The sequence below is a fragment of the Macadamia integrifolia genome, chromosome 5 (genome assembly GCF_013358625.1).
Source record: "Macadamia integrifolia cultivar HAES 741 chromosome 5, SCU_Mint_v3, whole genome shotgun sequence".
In the NCBI taxonomy this organism is placed as follows: Eukaryota; Viridiplantae; Streptophyta; class Magnoliopsida; order Proteales; family Proteaceae; genus Macadamia; species Macadamia integrifolia.
The window spans coordinates 654846-680955 of NC_056561.1; the positions used below are offsets into that span (position 1 = coordinate 654846).

A 26110-nucleotide genomic window follows, 5' to 3' on the forward strand; every position below is an offset into this window, starting at 1 on the left:
AAAAAAAAAAACTCATTCGAATCACCATCAAAATATGTCGAAGCGGATCAAGATTTTGAGACAAACATAACAATAAGTTTTCTCATACCTGACACAAGTAACAATATTGTTTGCTAATTCCAATAAAAAGAAAAAATATTGAATGGAGAATTAAGTGTCACATGCTTGTTTATTTTTTATGAATTTAACATGAATTGTTGAACTAGTGTCCTACCATTTCACATGCCTTGTTGAACCAGTATCCTACCATTTTACATGCCTTGTTAGAACTCTTTTGAGTTCCCAATGCCGTTATCTCATCTCTATCTCCATTCTTTCTATGAAACCTTCAACCTTAATTTTTCATCTTTGAATCGACTCAATCAAAGGGTAGCTTAGCGTATTATTAGGCTCTCTTTTCTTTATCTTGTCGTGGGGAGGGGAGTCCACAAATTTTAGTTTTTTTTTGGTAGAACACAATTTAGGTTAGAAATTAGAAAACTAAAGAGGTTCTGGCCAGGGTACATGTTTGACTTAATAGCTTATATAAATTAATTGGTAGGTCATGATTTATACAATTAACTTTCCTACGCTCTCTTTGGATACAGGTGAAAAGAGATGAAGACATATAAAAGAATTAAAAAATTTTAAAAGAGCAAAAACATTTCTAATCATGCCAGAGAAACTAAGTTAAAATAAGGAAAATGAATAGCATGACGCTGTCGTGTGGATTATTTTACACTCCTCTCACAAAAATTATGGACCACTCTCTCTCTCTCTCTCCCCATTAAAAAATCCTCTTTAGTTGATAGTTCTAAACCCACGACGCCCATTGGTGCAAAAATACACAAGGGCGTGAAGGAAACTCTCTCCTCTAAATATATTATTATAATATTTCTATCAAAAAAATATATGTAATAGTAATTAAACTTTTTAATTAGATTTCTAGCTTTACTATGTTTTCTTATACCCCAAGCCATTTGGCTGAAAAGTGAAATAAAGTAATTGAAATATTTTTAGTTACACGATCATTATTTTGATTCTGTTTTTCTTCATTTACATTAGATTTGATTCAAGAGTGATCCTGACAATTGACAAGTTGATTGAATCTTTTTAGGTGGTTAGGAAATAGGATATGAATGAGATTTCAAAAGTCAGATCTTTTCCTATATAGTGGTTTCAAAAGAGACAAATCAATTTCTCTCTCTCTCTCTCTCTCTCTCTGTGGCGGTTAGAGGAGCTGTGGCCCCTTATACAATGAAGGCTATTGAAAGCATAGTTTTTGGAGGAATCATAGCTTAGAGATAAAAGAACTAGGGAGGTGAAAATTATTTAAGAAGGAATAGTAACAAAAGATATGGATGCCATGGGTTTGACCTTAAATATGGTACCTCATAGTTAAGCGGCCATGAGATCAACTTTCTTTGGGATCTGACAAGCTTGTAGAAGCCAAATGCGTAGGAGGTGGTTGCTTCTCCAACTTCCCAAATATGCCACTAAAGATTTTATGTACTAGTACGGTAGTACCCCATTAGACATTCCTTTTGACCAGCATGATCTGAAGAAGATAGATTTTCAAAATTTAAGGAGCGGAAGTTGTGATGAAGGCTTTCCCAATCCTACACTAAATTGATAAGGTTGTAACTTTTCTGAAGATCCAGACCGGGAAACCAGAGCAGACGAATTTACCTGACATTGGGCCTCGCCTGCAATGTATTGTGGGAGAGGCATGGGCTCAGAAATGCCAACCTCTAGCTTCAGGTCCACCGTGCACTTCTTTTTTTTTTTTCTAAACAAGTGTGCTTATCTTTCCGTGTATTCCCCACTTTGAGTGGAACCCATAATCCATTATTAATGGAAAAGATGATTCCAATTGGATGGTCCCACGCTGAAACATTAGCTGGAAAGATGAGGATGATTCCTTTGAAGCTCGATATGATAGACTCTCCTTATTTTTCCGTTTCTTTCTTTAATTAACAAGTCATGAGTCAGTCAAACACGCACCGTTGCAGAAGGGTCACCACCTACTGATAATTATTTCTCCTCTGCTCCAGTTCCACTCCATCATCTCCTTAGTTTCTCTTAATTCTCCTCCCCTGGATTCCTGAATCCTTTCTTCCCAATATGATTTTCTCGTTCAGTAGTAACCCCTTCCCTGTATTGATGATCAGCACTACCATCCTTCTCATCCTTCTCATCAACGTCGTAATCCAAGAAGCCAAAGTACTGGACCCGCAATACGAAGCTTGCAAGCCTTATAGCTGCGGCGAGGCACCGAATATAAGCTACCCGTTCTGGATTCCTCTCTTGGAAAAACCCTACTGCGGCCACATAGGGTTCGAGATAAGCTGTGATGGCCGGAAACCAGGCATCATGATTTCCGACGACAGCCAAACCTACCACCACATCAGTGACATCTTCTACGCTAACAAATCCCTTCGTGTGATCAACGCCGAGGTATTGAAGGACGATTGCGATGTTCCCCTGCATAATCTTACCCTCGATGATGGCACCACTCATTTAAGCGTCGCCCATTCATCTCTCAATCTCTTCTTCTTCTATAATTGCACAACATCGATTTTCTCCAATTATTCAATCCCGGTTACTTGTTCGAGTAAGGAGACTGGGAATAACTCGTTCGCCGTATTCGAGCACCACTTGGATTTTCTGTACATGACGTATTCCCCATATTTTCTTCATCAGACATGTCAGTCCACAGTGAAAACGCCCGTGGACATGAATGGTACTAGTATTGGGGATTATTTATCACGAGGGAAGAGCTACTCGGAGTTGTTGAGGGGAGGGTTTCTGTTGAAATGGACTGAAAATAGTAGCAATTGCAGTGGATGCCAAGCAACCGGTGGCCGCTGCGGATTCTACCACAAAAATTTCTCTTGCTTTTGCCCCAATGGACCCACTCCCCAATATTGCACTGCTGTGCAACCGGTGGCCGCTGCAGGTGAGTTCCCAAAATCCCATTAATCTCAATACTATCTTTCCTCCACATATGAAATGATCTTGCTGTCTTTTAATGTTTTGTAATGCCTCGACTTCATTCTAGTCGAGTAATCTTTTCCTATGTGATATGGGACTAAAATTTGTATACTCTCATCGATCTCCCAAATTTCCTCGTACCTGATGATTTGATGCTTCTCATATTCTTGGGTGTCACAATCTTTCCTCTTTCGCACTTCATTAACATGGTATCAGAGTGGGTACGTTGGGTCTCCATCGATGATGAGCTCCTTACTCAGACCCACGAAGGTAATCATAAGAAACTTATATGTAAGGGAAAGTATTGAAATAGTCCCACATCAAATGTCAAATGTGGGTGACTCAACAATCATATATTACAAGAGACCACCCCACTTAAAGTCAATTGATTTGAAGATGGAAGTTTTTTGACAATGTATGGGACTGTTTTCTCACATTTCATCAGTGTACTTCTCCCTTCCTTACTCAGAAAATTCCTTCCCCATGGTTGCCAATAGGGGTGTCAATCCTGAGTCCGCACCGGTAGGTCCGACCCCTCCTGACTCGGTTAAAGCCCCACCTGAACCGGCCCATTTAATAAACGTGTCGGGCTTAAGCTCGACTCTTTTATTAAACAGGTGTTTACGGTGCAGAGTAGTAGCCCATCGGGCACCCGACCGGCCTGACTCACTTAAGTAGCCTGTTAGAACCGACTCACTTAGCCCGACAGACCCAACATCTTTTAGAAAAATGCTTAAATTGTAAATACCTATTCTACCATTAACATTACAAAATATGAGTAATGCTTAAATTGTAAATACCTTTTCTAAGAATCTTATCTTCTTAAATTCTTAGAAAAATGCTTAAATTGTAAAGCCAATATTTTAATCCGCTTAAAAAATGATTTTAGGGTAGATCCGTTTAGAGCTCGTTTAGAATTAAATAGACCCATATCCCATTTATGACCCGTTTAAGGTAGTCCGATTAAAGTCCAACACCGACCGGTCTGATTACAAATCGTACCATGCCCCCCCAAACTCAAGCCCGTTTAAGTAAACTGACATTAACGGTGCAAGAATTTCACACCGTCAGACCCGATTAGGCCCAACCGAGCTTGGCCCGGCTCGACGGATTGACACCCCTAGTTGCGGGGCAGCATGGTCCAAGCAATAATGCGAGGGCCAATGAGAAGTCACGCCGAGGTATCCAATAGGGTTATCATTTTGCCCTTAGGACAGTTCTTCTTTTTTAATTATTATTAAAAATAGTATAGAATGACGTGATTATAATATAAGAAGGTACACCAAATTGAGTCATCGGTAGAAAAGAGTAGCTATCTTTGTTTTTTTGGTAGAAGAGAAGAGTAAGCTATCCACTGATAACTATCCTCCTCTCTCTCTTTAGTCTCCCTTCTGCTCTTATTTATCCTCTCCTTCCCTGGATTCCTTGATTTTCCTTTATTCTCTTCTTACCAAAAAGAATAAAATGATTTACTCGTTCAGGGACCCGCGCCCTGTATTGATAAACACCACCCTTCTCATCTTCATTCTCAGCAACGCAGTAATCCAAGAAGCCAAATCACTGGACCCAAAATTCGAAACTTGTCAGCCTCGGAGCTGCGGCGACGCCGTCAAAGGACCGAATATAAGTTACCCGTTCTGGATTTCTTTCACCCAAGAATCCTACTGCGGCCTCCCAAACTTCGAGATAACCTGCGATGGCCAAAAACCAGGGCTGAAGATCCCCGACGACGAACACAAATACCACATCAGAGAAATCTTCTACGCTAACAAATCCCTTCATGTGGTCAACGCCAAGGCATTGAAGGACGATTGTCATGTTCCCCTGCATAATATTACCCTCGATGGCACTAATTTCAGCGTCGTCCATTCATCCGTCAATCTCTTCTTCTTCTATAACTGCACAAATTCGATTTCCTCCAAGTATTCATTCCCGCTTACTTGTTCGAGTAAGGATATTGGGAAAAACTCGTTTGCTGTATTCGAGCACCATTTGGATTTGCTGTACATGAAATATTCCCCACATTCTCTTCATCAGACATGCAATTCGACAGTGAAAACGCCCGTATACATGAACGGTACTAGTTTTGGGGATTATTTATCAGGACGGAAAAACTACGCGGGGTTGTTGAGGGGAGGGTTTCTGTTGGAATGGACTGAAAAAATTAGTAATTGCAGTGGATGCCAAGCAAGCGGTGGCCACTGCGGCTCCGACGATCAGAAAGAATTCTGGTGCTTTTGCCCCAATGGACCCAGTCGCCAATTCTGCCCTGCTGCTGTTGCAGGTGAGTTCCCTAATCCCGTTACTCTCAATAGTCAATACCCTCCTCATCTGCGAATAACAACTACTCTTCATTCAACTTTCTTTCTCTTGGGTTTTCTTTGATTTTAATCAATGGATAGGCACCGTCGTTGAAACTGGAGATTTTTTTTTTTTTTCTTGGATGGGTGGTAGGAACTGATGAGATTTCAATTCGTACAGTATGAGGCGGGCGGAGAAGTCAGAAGAAGACTAGTTAATCAATAAATGAAAAGAGAATCAAATCATTCAAACTTATTCGAGAACTGATTCAAGTAAAGCTTTGTAGAATGGAGGAGCTTCATAAATTGGATTTTCAACTATTGACAGAAACATAAATCATACCAATGAGAGATTGGATCAGACGTTTAAGAATAGATAGTTGAAAAGTCAAAAGTCAGACTCGGACTTTTTTGGGGTGTGGAAGAATGAGCCAATCAGATGTGTGATATTATATTTGAATTTAGACTTTGGACGGTTATGACTTTCAGGGAAGGATTGGGGCCATTGGAAGCCATGAAAGTTCCCACTTGCATAGAAAACCTACCTCAGATGGTACCGGCTTGTAGCAATGGCTGCAATTGGTTGAGCGTCGCCCTTGTCCTAAAGCCAACGCCAGCAAGGCTGCCGACCAGGAGGACAAGTTGAGCTGCGCTGCCCCTTGTGGAGTCAAAATTGAGAACCTTAGGGAGCCTTAGGGTCCTTACCCGTCATGATTACCTCCATACCATATATTCTCTTCTTATCTTTTCTCCGTCAAATTGTTCATACACATTATTATTTTTTTTTTTAATGAAAAAATTGTTCATACACACACATTCTCTCTCTCTCTCTCAATTCTAAAATGGATGAGCAGAACCAGTTCATGTCGTGCAAGGCTTCATCCTTAACATGGTCAGTGGACATAAGCATCCTTGCCTTCTCCTTGGTTTTCCTACTACTTCTATCAGTGCAAACAACTCTATGCGCAGACTGGAGATATGAAGCTTGTAGTAAGAACATCAGTTGCGGTGAAGGTCCCAACATTAGTTACCCATTTTGGATTTATGGTCAACAAGAATCCTACTGTGGCTTTCCGGGCTTTCAGCTGACCTGCAAGAACCAGCAGCCAATCCTCAATTTATCTACTTCTGATGAATATTTCATCCGTAATATCTCCTACCAAAACCAATCTATTCGAGTCATTGATGCCAAAGTTAGAGCAGAAGGTGGGTGTTCATCTCAAGTTCAGAACCTTACCCTGGATCGCACACCCTTCCGCTATGGTCCAAACCATGCGGATCTCTTCCTCTTCCGCTATTGCAACCACTCCCTCATCCCTTCTGAATATTCAGTTCACGAGATCAATTGTAGTTCTGTTCTTTCAGTGGCGTTACTGGATGATGATCAGTTGTTGAATAAAATGAAGAGTTCGAAGAATTGTTTTCCGCCGGTAATCGTACCGGTTCTGAGGAATAGCACAAGTGGTTCAATTAGTAATGGTGGATTCGCTGATGTGAACGGGAAGTCGTCATATTACACAGAGCTGTTGAAAGAAGGGTTTGATTTGATATGGAAAGCTTCTGAATGCACCACATGCCAAAGTTCCGGCGGCCGCTGTGGGTTCAATTGGACCACTTACGACTTCGCTTGTCTGTGCAGTGACCGCCCACACAAAGTGAAATGCGGTAAATGTATATTCATCTCGCTTCTTCTTTTGTTCTTGTCTTAAAATTTGGGGATTCTACTTTTTGATTTCACTTACAAAGAAGGAGACGAAAGGAGGAAGAGAATCCAAGAGGAAGAAGAGATAAGAGGAGGTTGAAAAAAAGAGAAACAGAGCAACAATATATATATATATATATATATATTCATTTAAAAATGATCTCATTGGTTGGTTCTGCCTTCCCAAGTCTTTCCTTTCCGCCCCCAAAGCTACTACAATGTTCCTCTGGAATCTGAACTCAAAAACCTTTTCTTTTTTCCTCCTTTGGGGATGGAATCTGAACTCGAAAAAAAAAAAATCATCACAAAATTATCAGAGCGCAAATCAATGGTTTGTTCTGCCTTCCAAAGTCTTGGGCTCAGCCGAAGCTACCGTTTCCTCTGGGATTCTGAACTCAAACCCCTTTTTTCCTTTTGCGGGATGGAATCGGAGGTCAAAACTTAGAGCTAAGCGCAACATTCCTCCTTTACAGCTATTGAATTTCGTTTTCACACTTTCAAATGTTCGTTGGGTCTTGGGATGACCGTTGACCAAACAGTAGCCCGAAGCCTAACTTGTTGGTGATGGTCCTCAGAGTCTCTGGGGTCAGTGACTCAGTGACCCACGAGTCATGACTGTCCTAACTCAGAGTCATATCTGATTTTATTCAGGACAGTGACTCCTTCACTTATTCTGTCACCATCCTAGCACAGCACTCTGCCTTTTTAACAGAAGTTGTACTTCTCTCATTCCTTCTCCTTTCCTTCTATTATGAAAGAGAGAATGGATAGAGACGAGAGTGTGATGTTAAAAACAAGCTGATTGGTTGCCATTGGTAATACATATATTTCTCTTCTGTACGTTGTTCACAATCCTTAGAGTAGAACATACAGCAATAACAACAACAAAGCTTTGTCCCAACAATCCTTGAGAACATATGAGAATGAATTGCCGAATTGGTCCTATACTTAAATTTACTGTACATGCAAGAACATGGATGATGCCTGTATTGCTTCCTATGGCTATATTGTTGTTGCTTTCTCTTTCTGCTTTCCTTTGCACCTTCCTCTTCACTCAGCTGAGATGCCCTCTCATTGTGCCCTATATCACTGTGGAAGCCCACAACATCTGCTTCCCTTTCTTCAACACCAGCAAACCCTGGAGTGTGGAGGATTGAGCATTATAAAGAATGAAGATTACCCAAAGGCCCGTGATCATATTTGATAATTGATAATTGAGGGAGAAACATTTTATGATATCAATTCAGTTTTGGGAGAGAGAGAGAGAGCTGCACAATTGTGATCTCTGACCACCAAGTCACCTACTGACTATAGTGGCCTCTACAAATTCCTGAGACCCATCTATGACCCTTCCTACCATAGCTATTCAGGGCAGACTCTGCCAGATTCACAAGCACTTTGCTCCTGTATCAAGATGGCTGTTCAGCCTTTCGTTTCCTCATTTCCCCTGTTCCAGCCATTCTATGGGGATTGGTCTGCTACTAGCTTCTTTCGTGTGTTTGGAGATTGGGTTTTCTCTTGAATGGAGTTACCCTCTGCCATAGTTGTCATGGCGTCTAAATGACCCAAGGCGTTGGAGGGGCCTGGACGCAAGGGAACCAAGATGACCAAAACATCCTCCCAGGCAACCAAGGTCACACTAGTTGTCAAGGAGCTTGGATGCCAGGGCGGTCATCTAGGCAATGCCTTGACAACTATGCGCTCTACAATTTATCAAGTGTGAAATGCAATGTCTATGGTAATCCCTAAAAAGCTTTCGAATAGGGCATAGGACATAGACTACCTTTTCTGCTTCTTTTGTTTATTGGGACTATGTTGCTTCTGTCTCAAAGCCAGGCAATCTGAGTACAATCTGACTCCATTATAACATTAATCTGTCCATTTGTTGATATGTTAGTAGCTAATTGTTTGTAACTAAACTCTATAAAAAAAAGGGCTTGAACAGGCTGGTCTTTCATTTTCATTTATTCCTCTGATCACTGATCACAGAGATTTTGGGAGAGAAATGTGCATTCATAATTTAACCTCCTACAGTCATTATTGATGAAACTAACTTTTTTTTTTTTTTCATGATTTTGTTGCAGGGAAGAAGAGAAATTTGGTATTGACGCTTACAATAGGTACAATACTTGTTCTTTATTTTCTATTTTTTAATTTATTAGTTGCACTCATTATCATATATCTAAAATATTTGAAGTTCTTCATATTTACAAAAGAAAACGAAGAATGGATATTTTTCGCAATTACAAAGACTTGATGAATCATTTAACTGGAAGTTTGCTTTTAAGATCATCGTCATATTTTTCCAAATTACTAAGACTCTTATTGACCATTCTATTTTATTCTCCTTCTCAGCCTTTGGTTCTCTTGGTGTGGGAATGATTTTAGCATGTGTAATGTTCTTCATCTGCTACCGACGCCGCCATCACAAGGGGAGCCTCTTCAATCCAGTCAAAGGCAACAACCTCTCTCCTTCTTCAACACCCCTCTCTAGAAACATTGCATCCAATTCCTCCTGCAAGGACCCTGAAAAGTGCAGTACCTACTTCGGAGTCCATGTATTCACTTACGATGAGCTCGAAGAAGCCACTAACAACTTCAATTCTGAAAGAGAACTTGGGGATGGTGGCTTTGGCACTGTTTACCATGGTAAATAAGTAGAAACATATTTTTTGTGTCTTCATCACTAAGCTATCTTTGCCACCCCAGCACACCTCAGTTAATTTTATTTAGAAAATCTTGTGTTCTGCTTGATGAAGCATTCTCAAATTTTTTTTATCAGGCAAGCTCCGGGATGGACGTGAGGTTGCAGTCAAGCGCCTTTATGAAAACAACTTCAAACGTGTTGAGCAGTTCATGAATGAAGTTGACATCCTTACCCGTATACGCCATCAGAGCCTTGTCACACTATATGGATGCACTTCACGACATAGCCGCGAACTCCTCCTTGTTTATGAGTTCATTCCCAATGGAACTGTGGCTGATCATCTTCACGGTGATAGAAAAACAGAGACTGGGAAACTCAGTTGGCCTATAAGGATGAGCATTGCCATAGAGACTGCCACTGCACTGTCCTACCTCCATGCTTCTGATATCATACATCGTGATGTGAAAACCAACAACATTCTCCTTGACAACAATTTCCGGGTAAAAGTTGCAGATTTTGGGCTTTCCCGTCTCTTTCCTACAGATGTCACCCATGTCTCCACTGCACCACAAGGGACTCCAGGATATGTAGACCCTGAGTATCACCAATGCTACCAGCTTACAGACAAGAGTGATGTATACAGCTTCGGGGTGGTCTTGATTGAGCTCATATCATCAATGCCTGCTGTAGATATCAATCGACATCGGCATGAGATTAATCTGTCTAACTTGGCGATCAACAAGATCAAAAATCAAGCTTTGCATGAGTTGGTAGACCCCTGTCTTGGATATGAAACAGAATGTGTAGTAAAGAGGATGATAACATCAGTGGCCGAGTTGGCTTTTTGTTGCCTGCAACTTGAGAAGGAGATGAGACCTTCCATGGATGAGGTATTGAAGAGTCTAAAGCAAATTGAGAGGGAAGACTACACCATGGAGAAGGCAGAGGGGGTTGTCATTCAGACAGACACTATTGGGTTGTTGAAGAATACTGATCCACCATTTTCGCCTGATTCTGTGACCAATAAGTGGGTTAGCCGGTCCACTACACCTAATGCCAGTGCTTAATTAAGGATCATCCCCATCTCTTTTTTTTTTTTTTTGCATCAAAATGCATGGGAAGAATAAGTTCTACTTTCATAATCAGATGCAATTTAGTTGATTGTATTTGGAATTTCAACTTCTTTTCATCTGCTTGTGTTTTTGTTGTGCAGTTCTCAAGGTTACAGTAGTAACATCACTGAGAATTAAGGCTTGAGGGCGTTGTACATAGTTAAAAGGAGTATTATCATACGTGCCATTTCTTAGTACTTCTGATGTGCAGCATATCTGAGAAGTGTTTTCCGATTAATGGAAGGTTGTTTGATCACTAAGAGGCTTCCTATTAGTTGAGGATTTGATAATCTACAGCTTTGTTATTAGCTTTGCTGTAAATTTGTAGGTTTTATTAGACTGTCTTTGGCACCCATTTTTTTCTACTCTTTTTCTGTAATTTTTTTTTTTTATCTAGTCATCCAGAATTTTTTTTTTGGGGGGTTGTGGGGGGGGGGAGGTTTGAAATACTTTGAAGTACATATTTGTTTCCCGATATTGCAAAACGCCAAGACATGTACCGTTGATAAAAGAGTTATTATTGTCATTAACTAGGCAGTGTGACCGTTGTGCCAACGTGGGGGTCAATGGGAGTACTTGTTGGATTTCCATTTTTCATGAGTGGCGGAACAATAATTTTGTCCTCTCTTGTGTCTGTTGTGTGTGAGCACATGAACCATACTACCTTCTAAGCTTCTTTTTCCCAAATGAGAATACAATAAATAATTTTTAAAAGATACTAGAGGAAGTTTCGCCATGATAATTATTAGGTTTAGGCACATGCATTGCAGATTGGTTTTACAGTTGTTTTAAGGAAAAGTCTTTCAGATGTATAGAAAAATCCAATTTTTTCATTTTATTATAGGATTGAATATGTAGAACATATATGTTCAAATAATAAAAAAGACAGTAACTTATAACTAATCATAATCAAATTTGAATTTTAGTTTTACATAAGTTTCATAGGGTATTCAGTAACGGATAATAAAAGCCAAAATCATAAAAATTCACTTCTCAAAGTAGCAGCAAAAATATGATAAAAATAGTAGAATTTGCATATGAAAACATATGATGTTATGGCAAAAAGTTCTCTCATTCTAGCTCTTCTACTTGCACAGTTATTACTGCAGCCGTTAGATAGGCATGAAATGGAAACTGTGTAATATAATTTCGGCCCCACATAAGATAAAATGTGGTCATATGTGTACACACTCAAACCTTAATGATTTTTTAAGAGTTTTAACGGAAGTTTTTCATGTTGCTAGATGTATATGCCAATAATAAATTTTAAGTCATTTGGAAGGTGATGTGGCATTGTAGATGTATACGTCAAAAATAATAATTTTCTTGTCATTTGGAAGGTGATGTGGCAATATCGTAAATGTATATGTCAATAGTAATTTTTTTGTCATTTGAAAAGTGATGTGAAAATATCTATTTTATGAATATCTAGGTAATGGTTTGAATTAACCACATCTCAAATTTCGAACTTAGATTGAATCATATACCATCCTATGTAATGGAATACTCTCCTAATCTCCTATATGTGTCTATGTGCCTTCTGTCAACCCTTAGGGTGGTTTTAAAATTTTCAATGCTTTAAATTTCTTATCCAATAAATTTTTTTTTTTCAGTGCTTTAAATTTCTTCACGCTATTGAATTTTAAGTGTAAATGAAAATTTCACTTTTAAATGATTAAGTTAAACCCATTTCTATTCACTAACTAGGGAAAGAGTGATCTAATTACTTAATTGAATTAAGTCGAGGTGTTTTTTTTTGTTGTTGAGAATTTCTTGGTTGAAAAACAATTAGAAGAGTGGAGACGGGACTCATCAATCCTAAACCTAGCCATAACATTTCAAGATCCTTACAGCTGTATGGTTATTGATTGTTTTGCAATGATTTGAACAATTCAAACTCGTCTACATTTGAGTAATCCTAGGTATGACACTAATTCAACTTCGCTTGTAGGATTAGTGATCCGGGATATCTTGTAATGCTGAAGATGAGCATTGTGCCTGCTTATTTGGTGTTATACTTCTAATTGTATAAATCATTGAGATGGTCATGGAATTTAAGGGTTTGTTGTTTTGAGGATGAAGAGAATAAATTAGAGGATGGATCTTATGTAATCTACATATTTTGGCATCTAGCTCCTACGTTATGTCAATAAGTGTATGAAGGGGGTGCGTCACAATTTTTATACAAGAGGCATATGATCAAGGAAGAGAGAGTGTAGATAAGACAGCATGTACTACCACCATGACGAATACATCATTTTCTCTACATTTGGGTTGAGTATTATTTCAGAGTTTGTAAGAAGTTCCATGTGTTTGTTATGTTCATTAAGTATTACAATTTAAATTAAGAGCTCAAATTATACTTGAACTAGACACTATCCTAAGCAGTTGCCTAAGAGCACTCTCTAGGGTTTGGTGGAGAATTGGAAATGAAGCCATGTGATTTAAGGGGTAGAAGGACAATGAATATTTGTGAGTTTCAAAGCAGATACTGCCTTAGTAAATGGAATGGTAAAGCATGGTTCATGCAGCTGACCTCAAATTGGTTGTGTTTACCGACTTAAATACTAATTAAAAATCACATTGGAATCTCTAGTTTTTAATGGTTACTTAATGAATTAGGTTTTAATTAGGGGGAAAAGAATGGAGAAGGCTCTCCCCTTGGATTATTATCATTTCTAGTGTCGGGTCCCCCTTTTGTTAAATAGCCCAGGAATTTAGTAGCTCGATCTGTACTTTCTAAAATTAACTGAAGTTACCCTAATGATGCATGCTAAATTTCAATCAATTATCAAAACCTTAATTTCACATGGGAAGCTGAACTTGACAAACAGATAAATGATGAGGTGAACATCAAATCCAATTTGAGGTCAGAAGTGATGCCATTTTAAGAACTATTTCTTTACCAAAAAAAAAAAAATCTAAGAACTCTTTACCAATCATCTGTTCTAACTACTGCGTGATAGCTATGGTTTGTTGAAAATAAAATTATTTCTTAACCCAAAATAAATAAATAAATTCATATATAAATAAAAATATTTTTCATCCCAAAGATATTGAAAATATTGTTAAAAGTTCTTAGTCAAATTCTCTATTCCACATTAAAAAATGAAGCTTTGCTTTCACAAGCCCAACTACCTCCAAGTTCTCACTCTTTCTAAATTATTATTATTATTATTATAATTATTATTATTATTATTATTATTATTATTATTATTATTATTATTATTATTATTATTATTATTATTATTATTAATAAGCCAAATGTTTCGTGCAGGATCATGCACAAGTCAGATGAAGACAATAGGAGGTCAAAATGATTTTTCCCAATGTACAACCATGCATGAACACCTTCCCCTTATTATTATTATTATGAATTTGTAATTCAAAAGACATTATTTTACACATTTTCTTTTTCTAATAATTCAACATCACCCATCTCTCTCTCTCTCTCTCTCTCTCTCTCTCTCTCTCTCTCTCTCTCTCTCTCTCTCTCTCTCTCTCTCTCATTTAGTAGAAGTACTCCTTTATGACTCCACCATGGAATGTATGCACTACACAAATAGTAGTTCTCATGTTTATAGGCGATGTGACAATTCGAAGAGTTAGATGTTTAGGAAATGATTTGGATTAATGATATGTCAAACTTGCTATTGAAATTAAACTATGGAGTCATCTAAGAATTCCAAGCATTAATTGCAATGCATGTTTTTTAGTAGTCTTTGATTTTGAATGCTTTAATTTTTCATCAAGGCGCCTCCATTTGGGTCTTTTTTTCCAAGTTGACTTCAATTGATTTGAAACTTAACATATGAGCATGAGATTTAGGTCAATTCATCATAACTACGATGTACAATCCAAAGATTCTATGATAGACTTGCCATAGAGTTTTTTCTAGGCTTCCTGACTAAATTGATATCTCTAATTCATTCAACTTGGCATATGAGTATGAGATTTAGGTCAATTCATCATAACTAGATGTACAATCTAAAGATTCTATGATAGACTTGCCATAGAGTTTTTTCTAGGCTACCTGACTAAATTGATATCTCTAATTCATTCTTGTTTGCTGCCACTTGCCACTTGGTAGCTATAATAAGAAAAATAAATAAATTAGGGGCAAGTAGACCTTAGAGTCAATTGCTCACACGTTAAGGTTTTTTTTTTTGGTGAGCACAATTCAATTTTTACCTTAATCAAAATTGGTTTAGGTGGCAAAGAATGGGAGGTCCACACCAAAACAAGAAAAATTGAAAAATGAAAATAAAAGAGAGATATCAATATAAGGAGAGATATATGATTGAATTTCAGTATAAAATTTATCATATTCAATCAAATCCAAGGATTAAAGTATCGGTATCGGTCGTCATATCGATCGGCTAAAATTAAGATACGTATTGGAGAGTATCGTATCGTATCGGAGATACACTAAGATACGCTAAAGATACACACTTAAATGTATAGGAAACATTTTTTTAAACACTTTTGCATAAAGAATTTGTTAAAAAAAGCTATTGATAACATGTATTATGCATAAACACTAAATTGAGGGTATCGTACTAAGAATTCAAGGTTTGTAGTTGTCCCATAAATGTAAAATTCTTGTGTCCCAACCTTGATTTCCACTTTAGTTAGAGAGAAATATGGCTGACAGCAACTTTAGAACAAAAACCCTTCAAAAAATCGTGTTTTTTCTGAAAAATTACCCATCTTGGCCATTATATGACCATAGCGCACTGTATCGATATATACCGATACTCACCGATACGTATCGATACTCACCGATACGTACCAATAAATACCGAAACGTACATTTTACCTCAATTTTATAATTTTCATAGTCGTATCGAGGCATATCATATCGTATCGATGTGTATTGATGGTGTATTGATGCATATCGGTATGTATTGTAGGATATATATCGATACAAAAGGATTTTAAAAATTTCATGTATCGTATCGATGTGTATCGTATCGGTCGACTAAATTTAAGATACGTATCGGAGGGTATCGTATCGATATCGGAGATACTTAAAACCATGATCAAATCATTTCATAAATATCCAATAGTTTAAATTCCCACATCGCCTTATCTATGACGCAAGTCATACCTAGTTGTACAAACTAAAAATACCAATCTAATGTTACGACTCAGCATGACATGGAGGAGTTGATAAGTAACACTTTTGCCACGACAGCGCCCCACTTGGCAAGGAGAAACATGCAAACCTCATGAAGAGCATCTTAGGGAATATTCCATTTTTCTGTTGAAGGGTAGACCATTGTTAGGATATTATATATACAGTAAGACATGATGTAAGGGGGAAATGAATATACAAAAATCCTCTCTCTTCTCTGTTCTTCTAGGAGGTAGCTACCCTCGAAGTAGCTTGTGATCCGTTATCCCGCCGTCCACGGAGACGATCGTATCATTGGTGCTTTCATTGAGAGATATACGATGGACGACGGAACTCGCCTCCATCAACTAGATGAATCTGTTAAGCTTTTGACTCAGTCGATGGCAGCGAGTGGCAAACGTCTGGATTCCCTTGAAGCAACCATGTCAGCAACCATGTCCAACCAGCAGCGGTCCCTTTCAGAGCTCATTCGTCGCCTCACGGCCATGGATGGCCGGTTGGAGCAAGCCCTGGGGTTAACGGTACCTCAACCTGATCAGCGCCCAAGTAACTTCAATACATTGTCACCGCCTCTACCCATTCCGGCCAACCCCATCCAGATCCGCACCATGCCGCTTGATTTTCCCCGTTTTAATGGTACAGATCCGATCGGATGGATCTTCAAGGCCGAACACTTCTTCGATTACCATGGTGCCGCCGACGATCAACGCCTTCTGATTTCTTCTCTCCATATGGATGGCCCTGCCCTCTGGTGGTTTCAAGGGGTGCTTCGTGTCACTCAATTCACTACCTGGCCGGATTTCACTCAAGCTTTGGAGAGTCGCTTTGGGATTTCCAAGTTCAAGGATCCTCAGGACACTCTTCCCAAACCCACACAGTCGGCCTTACTCGCAGACCAACAATCTCGAATTGAAGCTTCAGAAAACTTGTCTCCACCAATTTTAATTAGTCATTTCATTTCTAGACCTCGATCCGACATCCTTAGTGAGGTATTGGCTCTCCAATCAAGTTCTATGTCTCAAGCAGTTGGCCTCGTCCATCACCAGGAAGAGAAATTCCTTGAGGTCAGTCGCCCTGCGCTCCGAACCGGCATACCCACTGTACCTCAAGCACCATTTCTCCTTTCACTAGCACTTCCACCATCCACAGACACCCAATCTTATCCTCGGATCCCGAAATCCCTCGAAGTCGGTCGCCCTGTGCTCCAAACCAGCATACACACCATACCTCGACCACCACTTCCCCCTTTTAATTCATGGATCACGATCCAATATCCGACTTCAATAGAGATGCATCCCTATCGAGAGAAAGGCCTATGCTACAATGATGGTGAAAAATTCGCCGCTGGCCACAAATGTAAGCCTCGCCAACTGTTTTTGCTTGTATACGAGGATGATGCCCTAACTACAAATTTGTTGGGTGAAGACTCCTCCCCTGGCCACAGATGTAAATCTCGCCAGCTATTTTTGCTTCTGTATGAGGGTGATTCCCCAACTATGGATCTATTGGATGAAGATTCATCAACATATGTCGAACCTTTCATTTCGGTCGTCTTGATTTTGTATCATGCCATGTCTGGCCACTCTTCCCCTTCGACCTTGTTGTTGTCACAGACTATCGCTGGAACTCCGATGCAAGTTCAGATCAATGGTGGCAGCGTTGACTTTGTCCAAGGCCGGACCACCCAATGCCTTGGTCTTGTTATTGAACCCGCTCCCAATATCAACGTTTTGGTTGGCAATAGTGATTGCAACAGCAAAGGGATTGAGAGAAACCTCCCAGAAATTTTAAGAAATGATCTTCAAGTGCCTCGTCAAAGAAGGGATGTAAGCCAGCTAACAACTCATGAAAATGGTTTTTGTGTTGGATTCAAGGGATCCTATGTTGGGAGAAAAGCTGAGAAATATTTTATCAATAATCAATCAGGCTTCAGAGTCATGTATCACAAGAACCTTGAGACTGCTTCTGCTTGCATGGTTGGCTTTGAGGTTGCTCCAATTAGCATCACTCATTTGGTAAGAGACACCAAAAATATAATTAAAGGTAAGAAGATGGTATTTACACATGATGTTTCTTTCAAGCTTAGTGAATTCAAGTGGGCAACTCATTGGGACACCTATCTCCTTATGAATGATGATCAAATCCATTGGTTCTCCATTATCAATTTTCTGATGATTTTCCTGTTCTTTTATGATATAAGAACTCTTTGTAGAGATATCGCCAACTATAATCAGTCGGAGACCAAGGATGAAGCCCAAGAGGAAACGGCAGGGTGGGAGCTTGTCCATGGAAATGTTTTCAGGCCCCCTGTCAATTCTGGTTTACTTTGTTTCTATGTTGGAACATGGGTCCAGATTTTTGGAATGACACTTGTTCCAATAAGTTTTGCATTACTGGGTTTCCTATCACCTTTAAACCGAAGGCGGCTTAAGACTACCATGGTTCTCTTGTGGGTTTTTATGGGTTTAATTGCAGGTTATTCAGCTCATTGGTACAAGATGTTCAAGGGAGCAAAATGGAAGAGAAATACTTTGAAAGCTACATTCATTTTTCATGGTATACTCTTTGCAATCTTGTTTGCGTTGAATGCACTCATATGGGGAGAGCAGTTTTTTGGTGCGTTGCCCTTTGGTACCATGTTTGCTCTTGCATTCTTATGGTTGGGTATATCAGTACCATTGGTTTTTATGGGTAACTATTTGGGTTTCAAAAGCCCAGCTATTAAGGACCCAACGGAGATAAATAAGATCCCAATAGAGATAACAAAGAAGGCCTGGTACATGAAACCAGCCTTTTCTATTCTTATTGGAGGCATACTTCCCTTTGGAGCTGTGTTTGTTGAACTCTGTTTCATCTTGACATCAATATGGTTGAACCAGTTCTACTACATCTTCAGTCCCTTGCAAGCCTCAGACAATGTGGGCAAGGTCGCATGTAAACTAGACTTATCGGCCATGGCAAAAAGTTGCCTCAAGCAACGGGATTGCGAGGTAAGACATGTTCTAGTCCACTGGGGTGGTTTACCTTGGAAGAGGCTTAATGGGAAGACATTACGTTCTTCATCGTCGCCCCACTCGAACCTTGAGGACAAGGTTCTTTTGGAAGAAGATGGCAATGTTACGACTCAGCATGACATGGAGGAGTTGATAAGTAACACTTTTGCCACGACAGCGCCCCACTTGGCAAGGAGAAACATGCAAACCTCATGAAGAGCATCTTAGGGAATATTCCATTTTTCTGTTGAAGGGTAGACCATTGTTAGGATATTATATATACAGTAAGACATGATGTAAGGGGGAAATGAATATACAAAAATCCTCTCTCTTCTCTGTTCTTCTAGGAGGTAGCTACCCTCGAAGTAGCTTGTGATCCGTTATCCCGCCGTCCACGGAGACGATCGTATCATCTAACCTAGTGCATCAGAAAACCTTCAGCCTCTTCTTATTAGAATGTTTAAGAAATTTAGTCTTAGCTTCGCATGTGTCTCATGATCTTGTAGTAACATTTTTTTTCATAAACATGAGGACAACGAGATCCATTTTATTTTAGTTTCAATATCTTATATGTATGCCATGTATATGTTTTAAGGCCATTTTAATCTATAACCATATGCTCCTACTTAGAATTGGGAGAGTGCATGCATATATGAGATGCAGTAAACAGGAGGCGTTTGATAAAATTAACCTATAAGATTTGATATATGAATTATCCAGACAAACCTCTCTACCCAACGGTATGAATGATACATCACCATCTGTTTACATGGTAAAATAGGTCACTTGGATGTTTGGAAAAGTAACAAAACATTATGTCTATAATATTTCCTTTATTAATTAATTAAATAATATAAATTTAATAACAAGAGAAGATAAAAAAAAAAAAAAAATTTAAAGTCCAAATCCCAAGAGCTCCATTTATAAAGCAAATCAAAGCAAAGCAAAATAAGGATTTGTTTATGTTCTCTCTCTCTCACAGACTCACTTGGAAGAATAAAGAGAGAAGGAATCCATCCATCAATTGATGGAGGAGAAAACTACAGACGTCCTTTTCGCTCTCAGAAGCAAACCCACCACCAACAACTAATTCTCCCCAACATTAACACCAGAGAGTTAGCGAGGGACACCCAGAGAGAGAGAGAGAGAGAGAGAGAGATTGATTCTTTTGAAGCTTTCTCTTAAAACAAGAAATAGGAAATCCATCCGGAAATGGCGACATTGCAGAAATTCAAGCTTCTGGCAACACAGTGCGCCATCGCCGGAAGCCCAACAAGGAGCCCAACCACTAGCCCAATCATCCATCTCCGCCGCCGTAAAACCCTGCGAATGCTGCTCAGTCGCACCAGTGGTAGTGGACGCCGATTGTTTCGTCGAGAGGAATTGCCGGATCGTCAAGAAGTCGTCCCCGATTCGCATCCGCCGGAGAGCCGCACCCTTAAGGATTTGTTCATTTCTTCCCCTCCGCCACAAGAACTACAACGACAAGACAATCTCAACAAAGCCACGGAGAAGATCGGAGGCGGTGACATGGAAGCGTTTCCCTCGTCGATCATCAATCGTGGGGATACCTCCATGGCTCGGCGCTTCAGTATCGGCTCGTATCGGTACCGGCTATCGAGGAGAGTTTGGCGACCCATACTGATTGCTATTCCCGAGTCTAAAGAAACAGCCTAACAGCCCAGTCAGTCACTCTCAGTCGCAGAGCCTCAAAAAGGGAAGAGAAATTGTTAACAGCAACAGCCAGGGTCACTTTAAGTCTCAGAGCCTCCAATGGAAGAGAAATTGTAATTGTAGGGGTAATATATATATATATATATATATATATATGAGCTAACTTTTCTTCTTCTCTCGTCTTTCTGATCTGCTCTGTTCTGTGCTTTCATGCTTTGTGCTCTGTGGGGTGTAATTTGGTGGGATTGAGAAACGGAGAAGAGGGTTCAGAAGCGAAAACGCCCAGAAATGGAATATCTGGCTTGGAATTTCTATCTCAATTTCCAATTATAACATCGGAATTTTCTTAGTTTGCGCTTGCACTTGGGAATTTGGGGATTGGGATAGACCCACCATTTTTTTCAAAGGAAGAATTCGTGGGATTTTTTTTTTTCTTCTAGGAATCGGAGGCGAAGCCCAATCACAAATTGGGGCAAATTGAGTGGAAACTGTGGAGCTCGGTCGCTCTGGTGTGATGCTATCAAAATCATGATGTACACAGTGATTTGATGCGTTTTGGAGTTGTTTTGAACTTTCCGCGTGTGGGTGAGAGAGGGGGATCTTTCGAATGTGTTGGAAGTAGGCAATATATAATCATTCGAGGCAGAGAAGACCAAGCGAGTGAGCGACCGACAGAGAGTGGGGGACAGTGGCCCCTTTCAGAAAAGAGAACAAGAAAAAAAAAAAAAAGGCTATCTCTAGTCTCTACCACTTCCTTTTGTGCACACTTTGCGATTTCATCATCCTTTCCTGTTTTCTTTGTTGAGAGAGAGAGAGGGGGGTCCGAGCCTCTGAGTGATACTATTCATTAAAATTTACAGCACATGATTTGAAGATTTTCTACCCAAAAATATTTGATGATTTTAAATCATCGACTGTAGAAAATGAAAATCTAAATCGATGCAGAAAAATAATGAAAATGCCATGACTAAGTCGGCTCATGAGGCCCTAGTAACAACGATAATGCCTAAGGTGTGTATATGTCTCTAAATTTTGAGTCTTCAAGAGACAATTCACAAATGCAAGCAATGAAATAAAACATCATACTCTCAACATGCTGACGTGATATCCGCATGTCTATACTTAGAATTGTGCATGATATATTGGAGGTTGTGCGCTGTACGGAAAATTCACACAAAGTTAACTGTTTACCTTTTTTTCCTTTTTCTTTTTTCTTTTTCATAATATATTATTTTTTTTACTTCTCTTGGAAAACCGAGACAACTGAGTTCTCGAGCGACCAGCAACGGCACCCCTTGTAGAAAATCTCTTTTAGGCAATATAGTCCTTCTCCACACCCTCTGGAGTGAAGACCAAGTTCAGTCTTCGTTCTTATCTTAAAGCACTCCAATGATCTCCAAGGTTTTAGGTTGTACCTAACCAAGAAAAAGTAAAAGCAGAGAGAGGGATCATTATGGGAAGATAAGTATCCAATGATTATTGGAGAACCCATAAAATATGGGAGTATTTTGATCATAGAGATCCTATTGTAGAAAGTGTGCGTGTTGACTATTGAGACGTTGAACTCATCTTTAAAAGATAAAAGAGGGTAGCTGAGTCCTTATAAATCTTCACAACGGTTACTCACATTCAATATAAAAATTGAGATTTTTCTTGAAAGATTTTCTTCATGTTTGGACTTGATAACACTTATTGGGAATCAAACAGAGATTATAATTCATCATTTATTTTATCTAGATAATGATGTGGTCCATTCATTTGAGGAAGAGACCTAACATTGTTGGTCCGATATCTTGGCTCATATCCAAGAAAGTTTGTCTGGAGGTAGGACCTTTATGTTCATGCTCAAGCACATAGTAATAGAGCACTCCTCCTCCTGAAAAAGTTTATTAGGTGTCACAATCGTCACAGCTTGAAGTGATTGTCAAATTCTGGTGAAAATATTGAATCATAATAAGGGGGAATGGTCTTGGGAGTTTTTTATTTTCCTATTGGGTATTGATGCGGTAAAATTTGACTGGATGATCTTTCTTGCACAAGAGCGCAGACAAAGGAGAGCTAAGCTGACCCAATGGGGGACTCTCTGATGCCTAAGTCAGAATTTCTCTACAATAGTTACTTAAGAGAATTTCTTGTAAAAAGAGTGATCGATCCCTTCTCTGGTGGCTTACCTTGTTATTTATAGGCTGTAAACCCTAAGGTCTCGTTTGCGGAGAGTCCAACTTTGACCAACAGTCCACCTCGTCTGATCCTGAGAATATGCTCAGATTCCAGGAAAGATCCTACGGATATTCTTCTTTCATGAGCGTTTGGGACTCTTGAGTGAGAGCCGTTCCGAGTTTTTAGGGGTGGTTGGATTCTTGTGTGCGACTTCTATGGTTAGTGGTTCCTAGTTTCCCGCGTTCTGTTGGTGGTGTTGAAGTGGGTCAAAGCTTATGCTAATTCTTGGCCACCCAGGAGATTGTCAAAGGCATGAGCTCGGCCGTAGGGGACCAAAGTGGGAGCTCGGCCTTTAGGAAGACCGAGGTACAAACTAGGCATCAAGAAGACCGAGGTGGGAGCTCGACCTTGGAGATTCTGAGGTAAAAGCTCGGCATCAGGGAGTCCAAGGTAAGAGCTCGACCTTTGGGAGCTCAAGGTGAGGGCTCGATCTTAGAGAGTCCAAGGCTAGAGCTCGACCTGGATGCGACTGAGATTAGAGCTTTGCCTGGATGTGACTGAGGCCAGAGCTCGGCCTGGATGCGGTTGAGGCGACAACTAGGCCTAGATGTTGCCGAGGTGAAAGCTCGGGCAAGTGGCTTTGACTCGCTTGTGCTGATGTGGTGGTCCGATTTTGACTCATCGGGTATTAAAATATAATTAAGTAATTCTCTTATGTTAATTTTATTAAGCATGATCGTTGAAAGCAGGCGATAAAATACTTCGACAAGAGTGAACAAAAGGATGAAGTAAGGGCCTGTTTGATAACGTTTCAAGAAACGCGTTTCTATCGTTTCTATTTCCAGAAACAACAGAAACGGAGCAAAAAACGTTTGATAAAACTGTTTCGTTTCACTTATTTTTAGAAATAGAAATAGAAATTTTTACTTATTTATGGTTCAAGAAACGACCCAAGCGAAACAAGTTCACTTGTTTCGCCGTTTCTGGAAATGACTTGTGGCAATTCTTTCACTGGTTACCATCGACTTCTAAAAACATGATTTATCAAACAACTTCAATTCCATTTTTGTTTCTAGAAACGGAAATTTATGTTTCTGTCGTTTCTTGAAACAGAAACGGCAGAAACGTTATCAAACAGGCCCTAAGTGTAAAAAGGGCCAGTCAACAAGAAAAAGGATCTTCACTCTCATTTTCTATCTTCGAGTCTTGGTTCATTTCGTTCCTCTCTCGACTGTAGGAGTTGATCCTACAATCTTATTTTTATTTCTGGTCTCAACCAAGTAGGATCGATATAAACCAATTATCCAATTATTCTCTTCCTCTTCCTCTTCCTTAGCTGGGCTGGGGCAGAATAGCAGAACTAGTACACGTATTAAAAGCATAAAAAAAAAAACATGTTCCCCATTATTAATATGTTTGCTTGTGATGATTGTGGCATCTCGGGAAAGGCTCATAATTTAGTAGCAAGGGCAAAGGTTTGAAAAAAAAAACTTTGCTTGACTGTGTTTGAAGGTATAATTTCTTCTCTATCTTCTCAATGGTTTTTCTTACTACCAAAAAAAGAAAAAAAAATAATGATGATTAATAATGTTAACTAATGCTCTCTTTGGTTTGATTTCTATTTGTATTTATTTGACTTATTTTTATTTTTACAGGTGTTTGATATAATTTATAGCACTTATTTATATTTATAATAAATTATAATAAATCATAAATAACAAATTACTCTTGAGCTATTTGTGATTTGTGGCAACAAATCATTTATGTTGATTTTTTCTACCTTAAATGAGTACGTGTGCTAAATTACTCAAAATTGATGGTAAATAGGTAACTTTAGTATATTTTATATTTTTCCAATTAAAAAGCCCAAATCTCCTTTGCTCAAAGCCGAATGTGAAAACTGAAACCTATTTTCTCATCATATAATCTATTTTATAAATCGTAACCAAACGAATACTATTTGTGGTCCATAATTTATTGTCACAAATAATTTCTAAAAAATAGTTAATAAATACAAACAGAAATCATACCGAAGAAAGACTAATTTTTAGCCTCCCCATCCAAACGATACACAGCCTAATCTCAAGCTTGCATGTTCCCAAACTGAACCAGCCCATGGACTGGCAATGTAAGATTGGGAAATGCAAGCCCAGCTTTGGCAATAATTGGGTTGGACCTAGGTTAGCTAATGTGAACTTTCAACCCTACTGAGGTTAATTATCTTGAAGGCAAATGCTAATTGTGATTGTCATCCAGTCGGTTACCAAAAAAGAAATACTCACCCAGTCGTCAATTCAAACAGGCCCAAGCCATTACAGAAGTAGCAATTCTCTTCTGGCTTTTGAGAAAAAAGGAAAAAAAAAACCTAAGCCTCATCCTTTGGCCAACCCAAGCTCTCTAAATCGTAATTTAATATTTCCTTGTGCTTCATTTCCACCCATATCTTCAATTATTTCTTCACAGACAAACTGGGTTTGCTCGGGCAACTCAGCACTTCCTCAGAAATCTCTCCAATTCGTCTACAGCTGCCTCTCCACCCAGAGCTAATATCCTGCAAACAGAAGCATTATGGAACGGATCATAATTAATCAAAAATAAATAAATAGATCTAAAATAGGAAATGGCGTCGCCCGGACTTGAACTGGAGACTCTCAGTTTATTAGAAGGACATGACACCAACTTGGTTATTACTTATTCAATTTAGCTCCTGTAGATGAATTAGTGAACTGTTCTGTACTTCTCATGCTGGTTCTCTGCAAGGAAGAAATCTGAATAATCCAAAGAAATTATCTTGGTCACAATCCTCTTGTCAAGCTTCATCTGCCTCCTGATCTTTGACTTCTGGGCTTGCTTCCTCTGTTCCTCGCTTGCGTAGAAGATGATAGATCGATAATGTGTACCAACCTCAAAATTCTGAAGAGCCACCAATTCACAAAGAAAAGGATTAGGGAATAGGATCAAGAAGAAACAACCATGAACAAATCAAGAAATAGACATAAATTACCAGATATTCTCTTTTAGTGGGATCGTGGATTTTCCAGAATTCATCACAGAGAGACTGGTAAGATATCTGTTGCGTATCATGTACGACTTTAACAGCTTCAGTGTGGCCTGTAATTCCTTCAAGAACCTGCAAATCACTAATCAGGAAGCGCTAACGAAGATTTTTTTTTTTCAGTGACAAGTGGAAGGATTTTGAGATGGCGTTTCAAGTTTTCAGTTTTCTTCATCTCTCTATGCGAAGCTTTTCGAACAGTTCCTCCACAATATCCAGTAGCCGTTTTCACAACTCCATTTACGCGCCCAAACGATGCTTCAATTCCCCAAAAGCTACCTACACTAACAGCCATAGACTAGATAATTAAACGTGAGAGAGAGAGAGAGAGAGAGAGAGAGAGAGAGAGAGAGAGAC

General features: G+C 39.2%; 3 protein-coding genes and 1 long non-coding RNA gene across 9 annotated transcripts in view; 3 read left to right on the plus strand and 1 right to left on the minus strand.

Annotated features, from left to right (window-relative positions):
• The window catches only part of LOC122078886 (LEAF RUST 10 DISEASE-RESISTANCE LOCUS RECEPTOR-LIKE PROTEIN KINASE-like 1.2), a 22539-nt gene extending 11411 nt beyond the window's left edge, over positions 1 to 11128 (plus strand). The window contains exons 1-5 of one of the 6 annotated variants that reach the window (XM_042645072.1): positions 1593 to 2938; positions 9060 to 9095; positions 9331 to 9624; positions 9758 to 10649; positions 10836 to 11128. In XM_042645072.1, coding sequence (XP_042501006.1) covers positions 2104 to 2938; positions 9060 to 9095; positions 9331 to 9624; positions 9758 to 10649; positions 10836 to 10872 — 2094 coding nt within the window. In that variant the 5' untranslated portion in view covers positions 1593 to 2103 and the 3' untranslated portion in view covers positions 10873 to 11128. The other 5 variants (XM_042645074.1, XM_042645075.1, XM_042645071.1 and 2 more) reach the window with 5 other exon arrangements.
• A 5063-nt stretch (positions 11129 to 16191) lies between these two features.
• On the plus strand, positions 16192 to 19293 carry LOC122079566. The gene has a single exon (XM_042646146.1). The coding sequence runs from the start codon at positions 16192 to 16194 to the stop codon at positions 19078 to 19080; it is 2889 nt and encodes a 962-aa protein (XP_042502080.1). The 3' UTR covers positions 19081 to 19293.
• Positions 19294 to 19806: 513 nt separating this feature from the next.
• LOC122080183 lies at positions 19807 to 20890 on the plus strand. The gene has a single exon (XM_042647098.1). The coding sequence runs from the start codon at positions 20077 to 20079 to the stop codon at positions 20539 to 20541; it is 465 nt and encodes a 154-aa protein (XP_042503032.1). The 5' UTR covers positions 19807 to 20076; the 3' UTR covers positions 20542 to 20890.
• Positions 20891 to 24878: 3988 nt separating this feature from the next.
• LOC122078588 lies at positions 24879 to 26022 on the minus strand. Its single transcript, XR_006140122.1, has 3 exons — positions 25703 to 26022; positions 25390 to 25611; positions 24879 to 25249 (listed from the first exon to the last, which is right to left on the minus strand). It is a non-coding gene; the product is annotated as an uncharacterized LOC122078588 (long non-coding RNA).
• Positions 26023 to 26110: the final 88 nt, after the last annotated feature.

What these genes read in the sequence shown, in the direction of transcription:
- LOC122079566 (XM_042646146.1), top strand. Translation starts at nt 16,192, where the DNA reads ATGGACGACGGAACTCGCCTCCATCAACTAGATGAATCTGTTAAGCTT.
- LOC122080183 (XM_042647098.1), top strand. Translation starts at nt 20,077, where the DNA reads ATGGCGACATTGCAGAAATTCAAGCTTCTGGCAACACAGTGCGCCATC.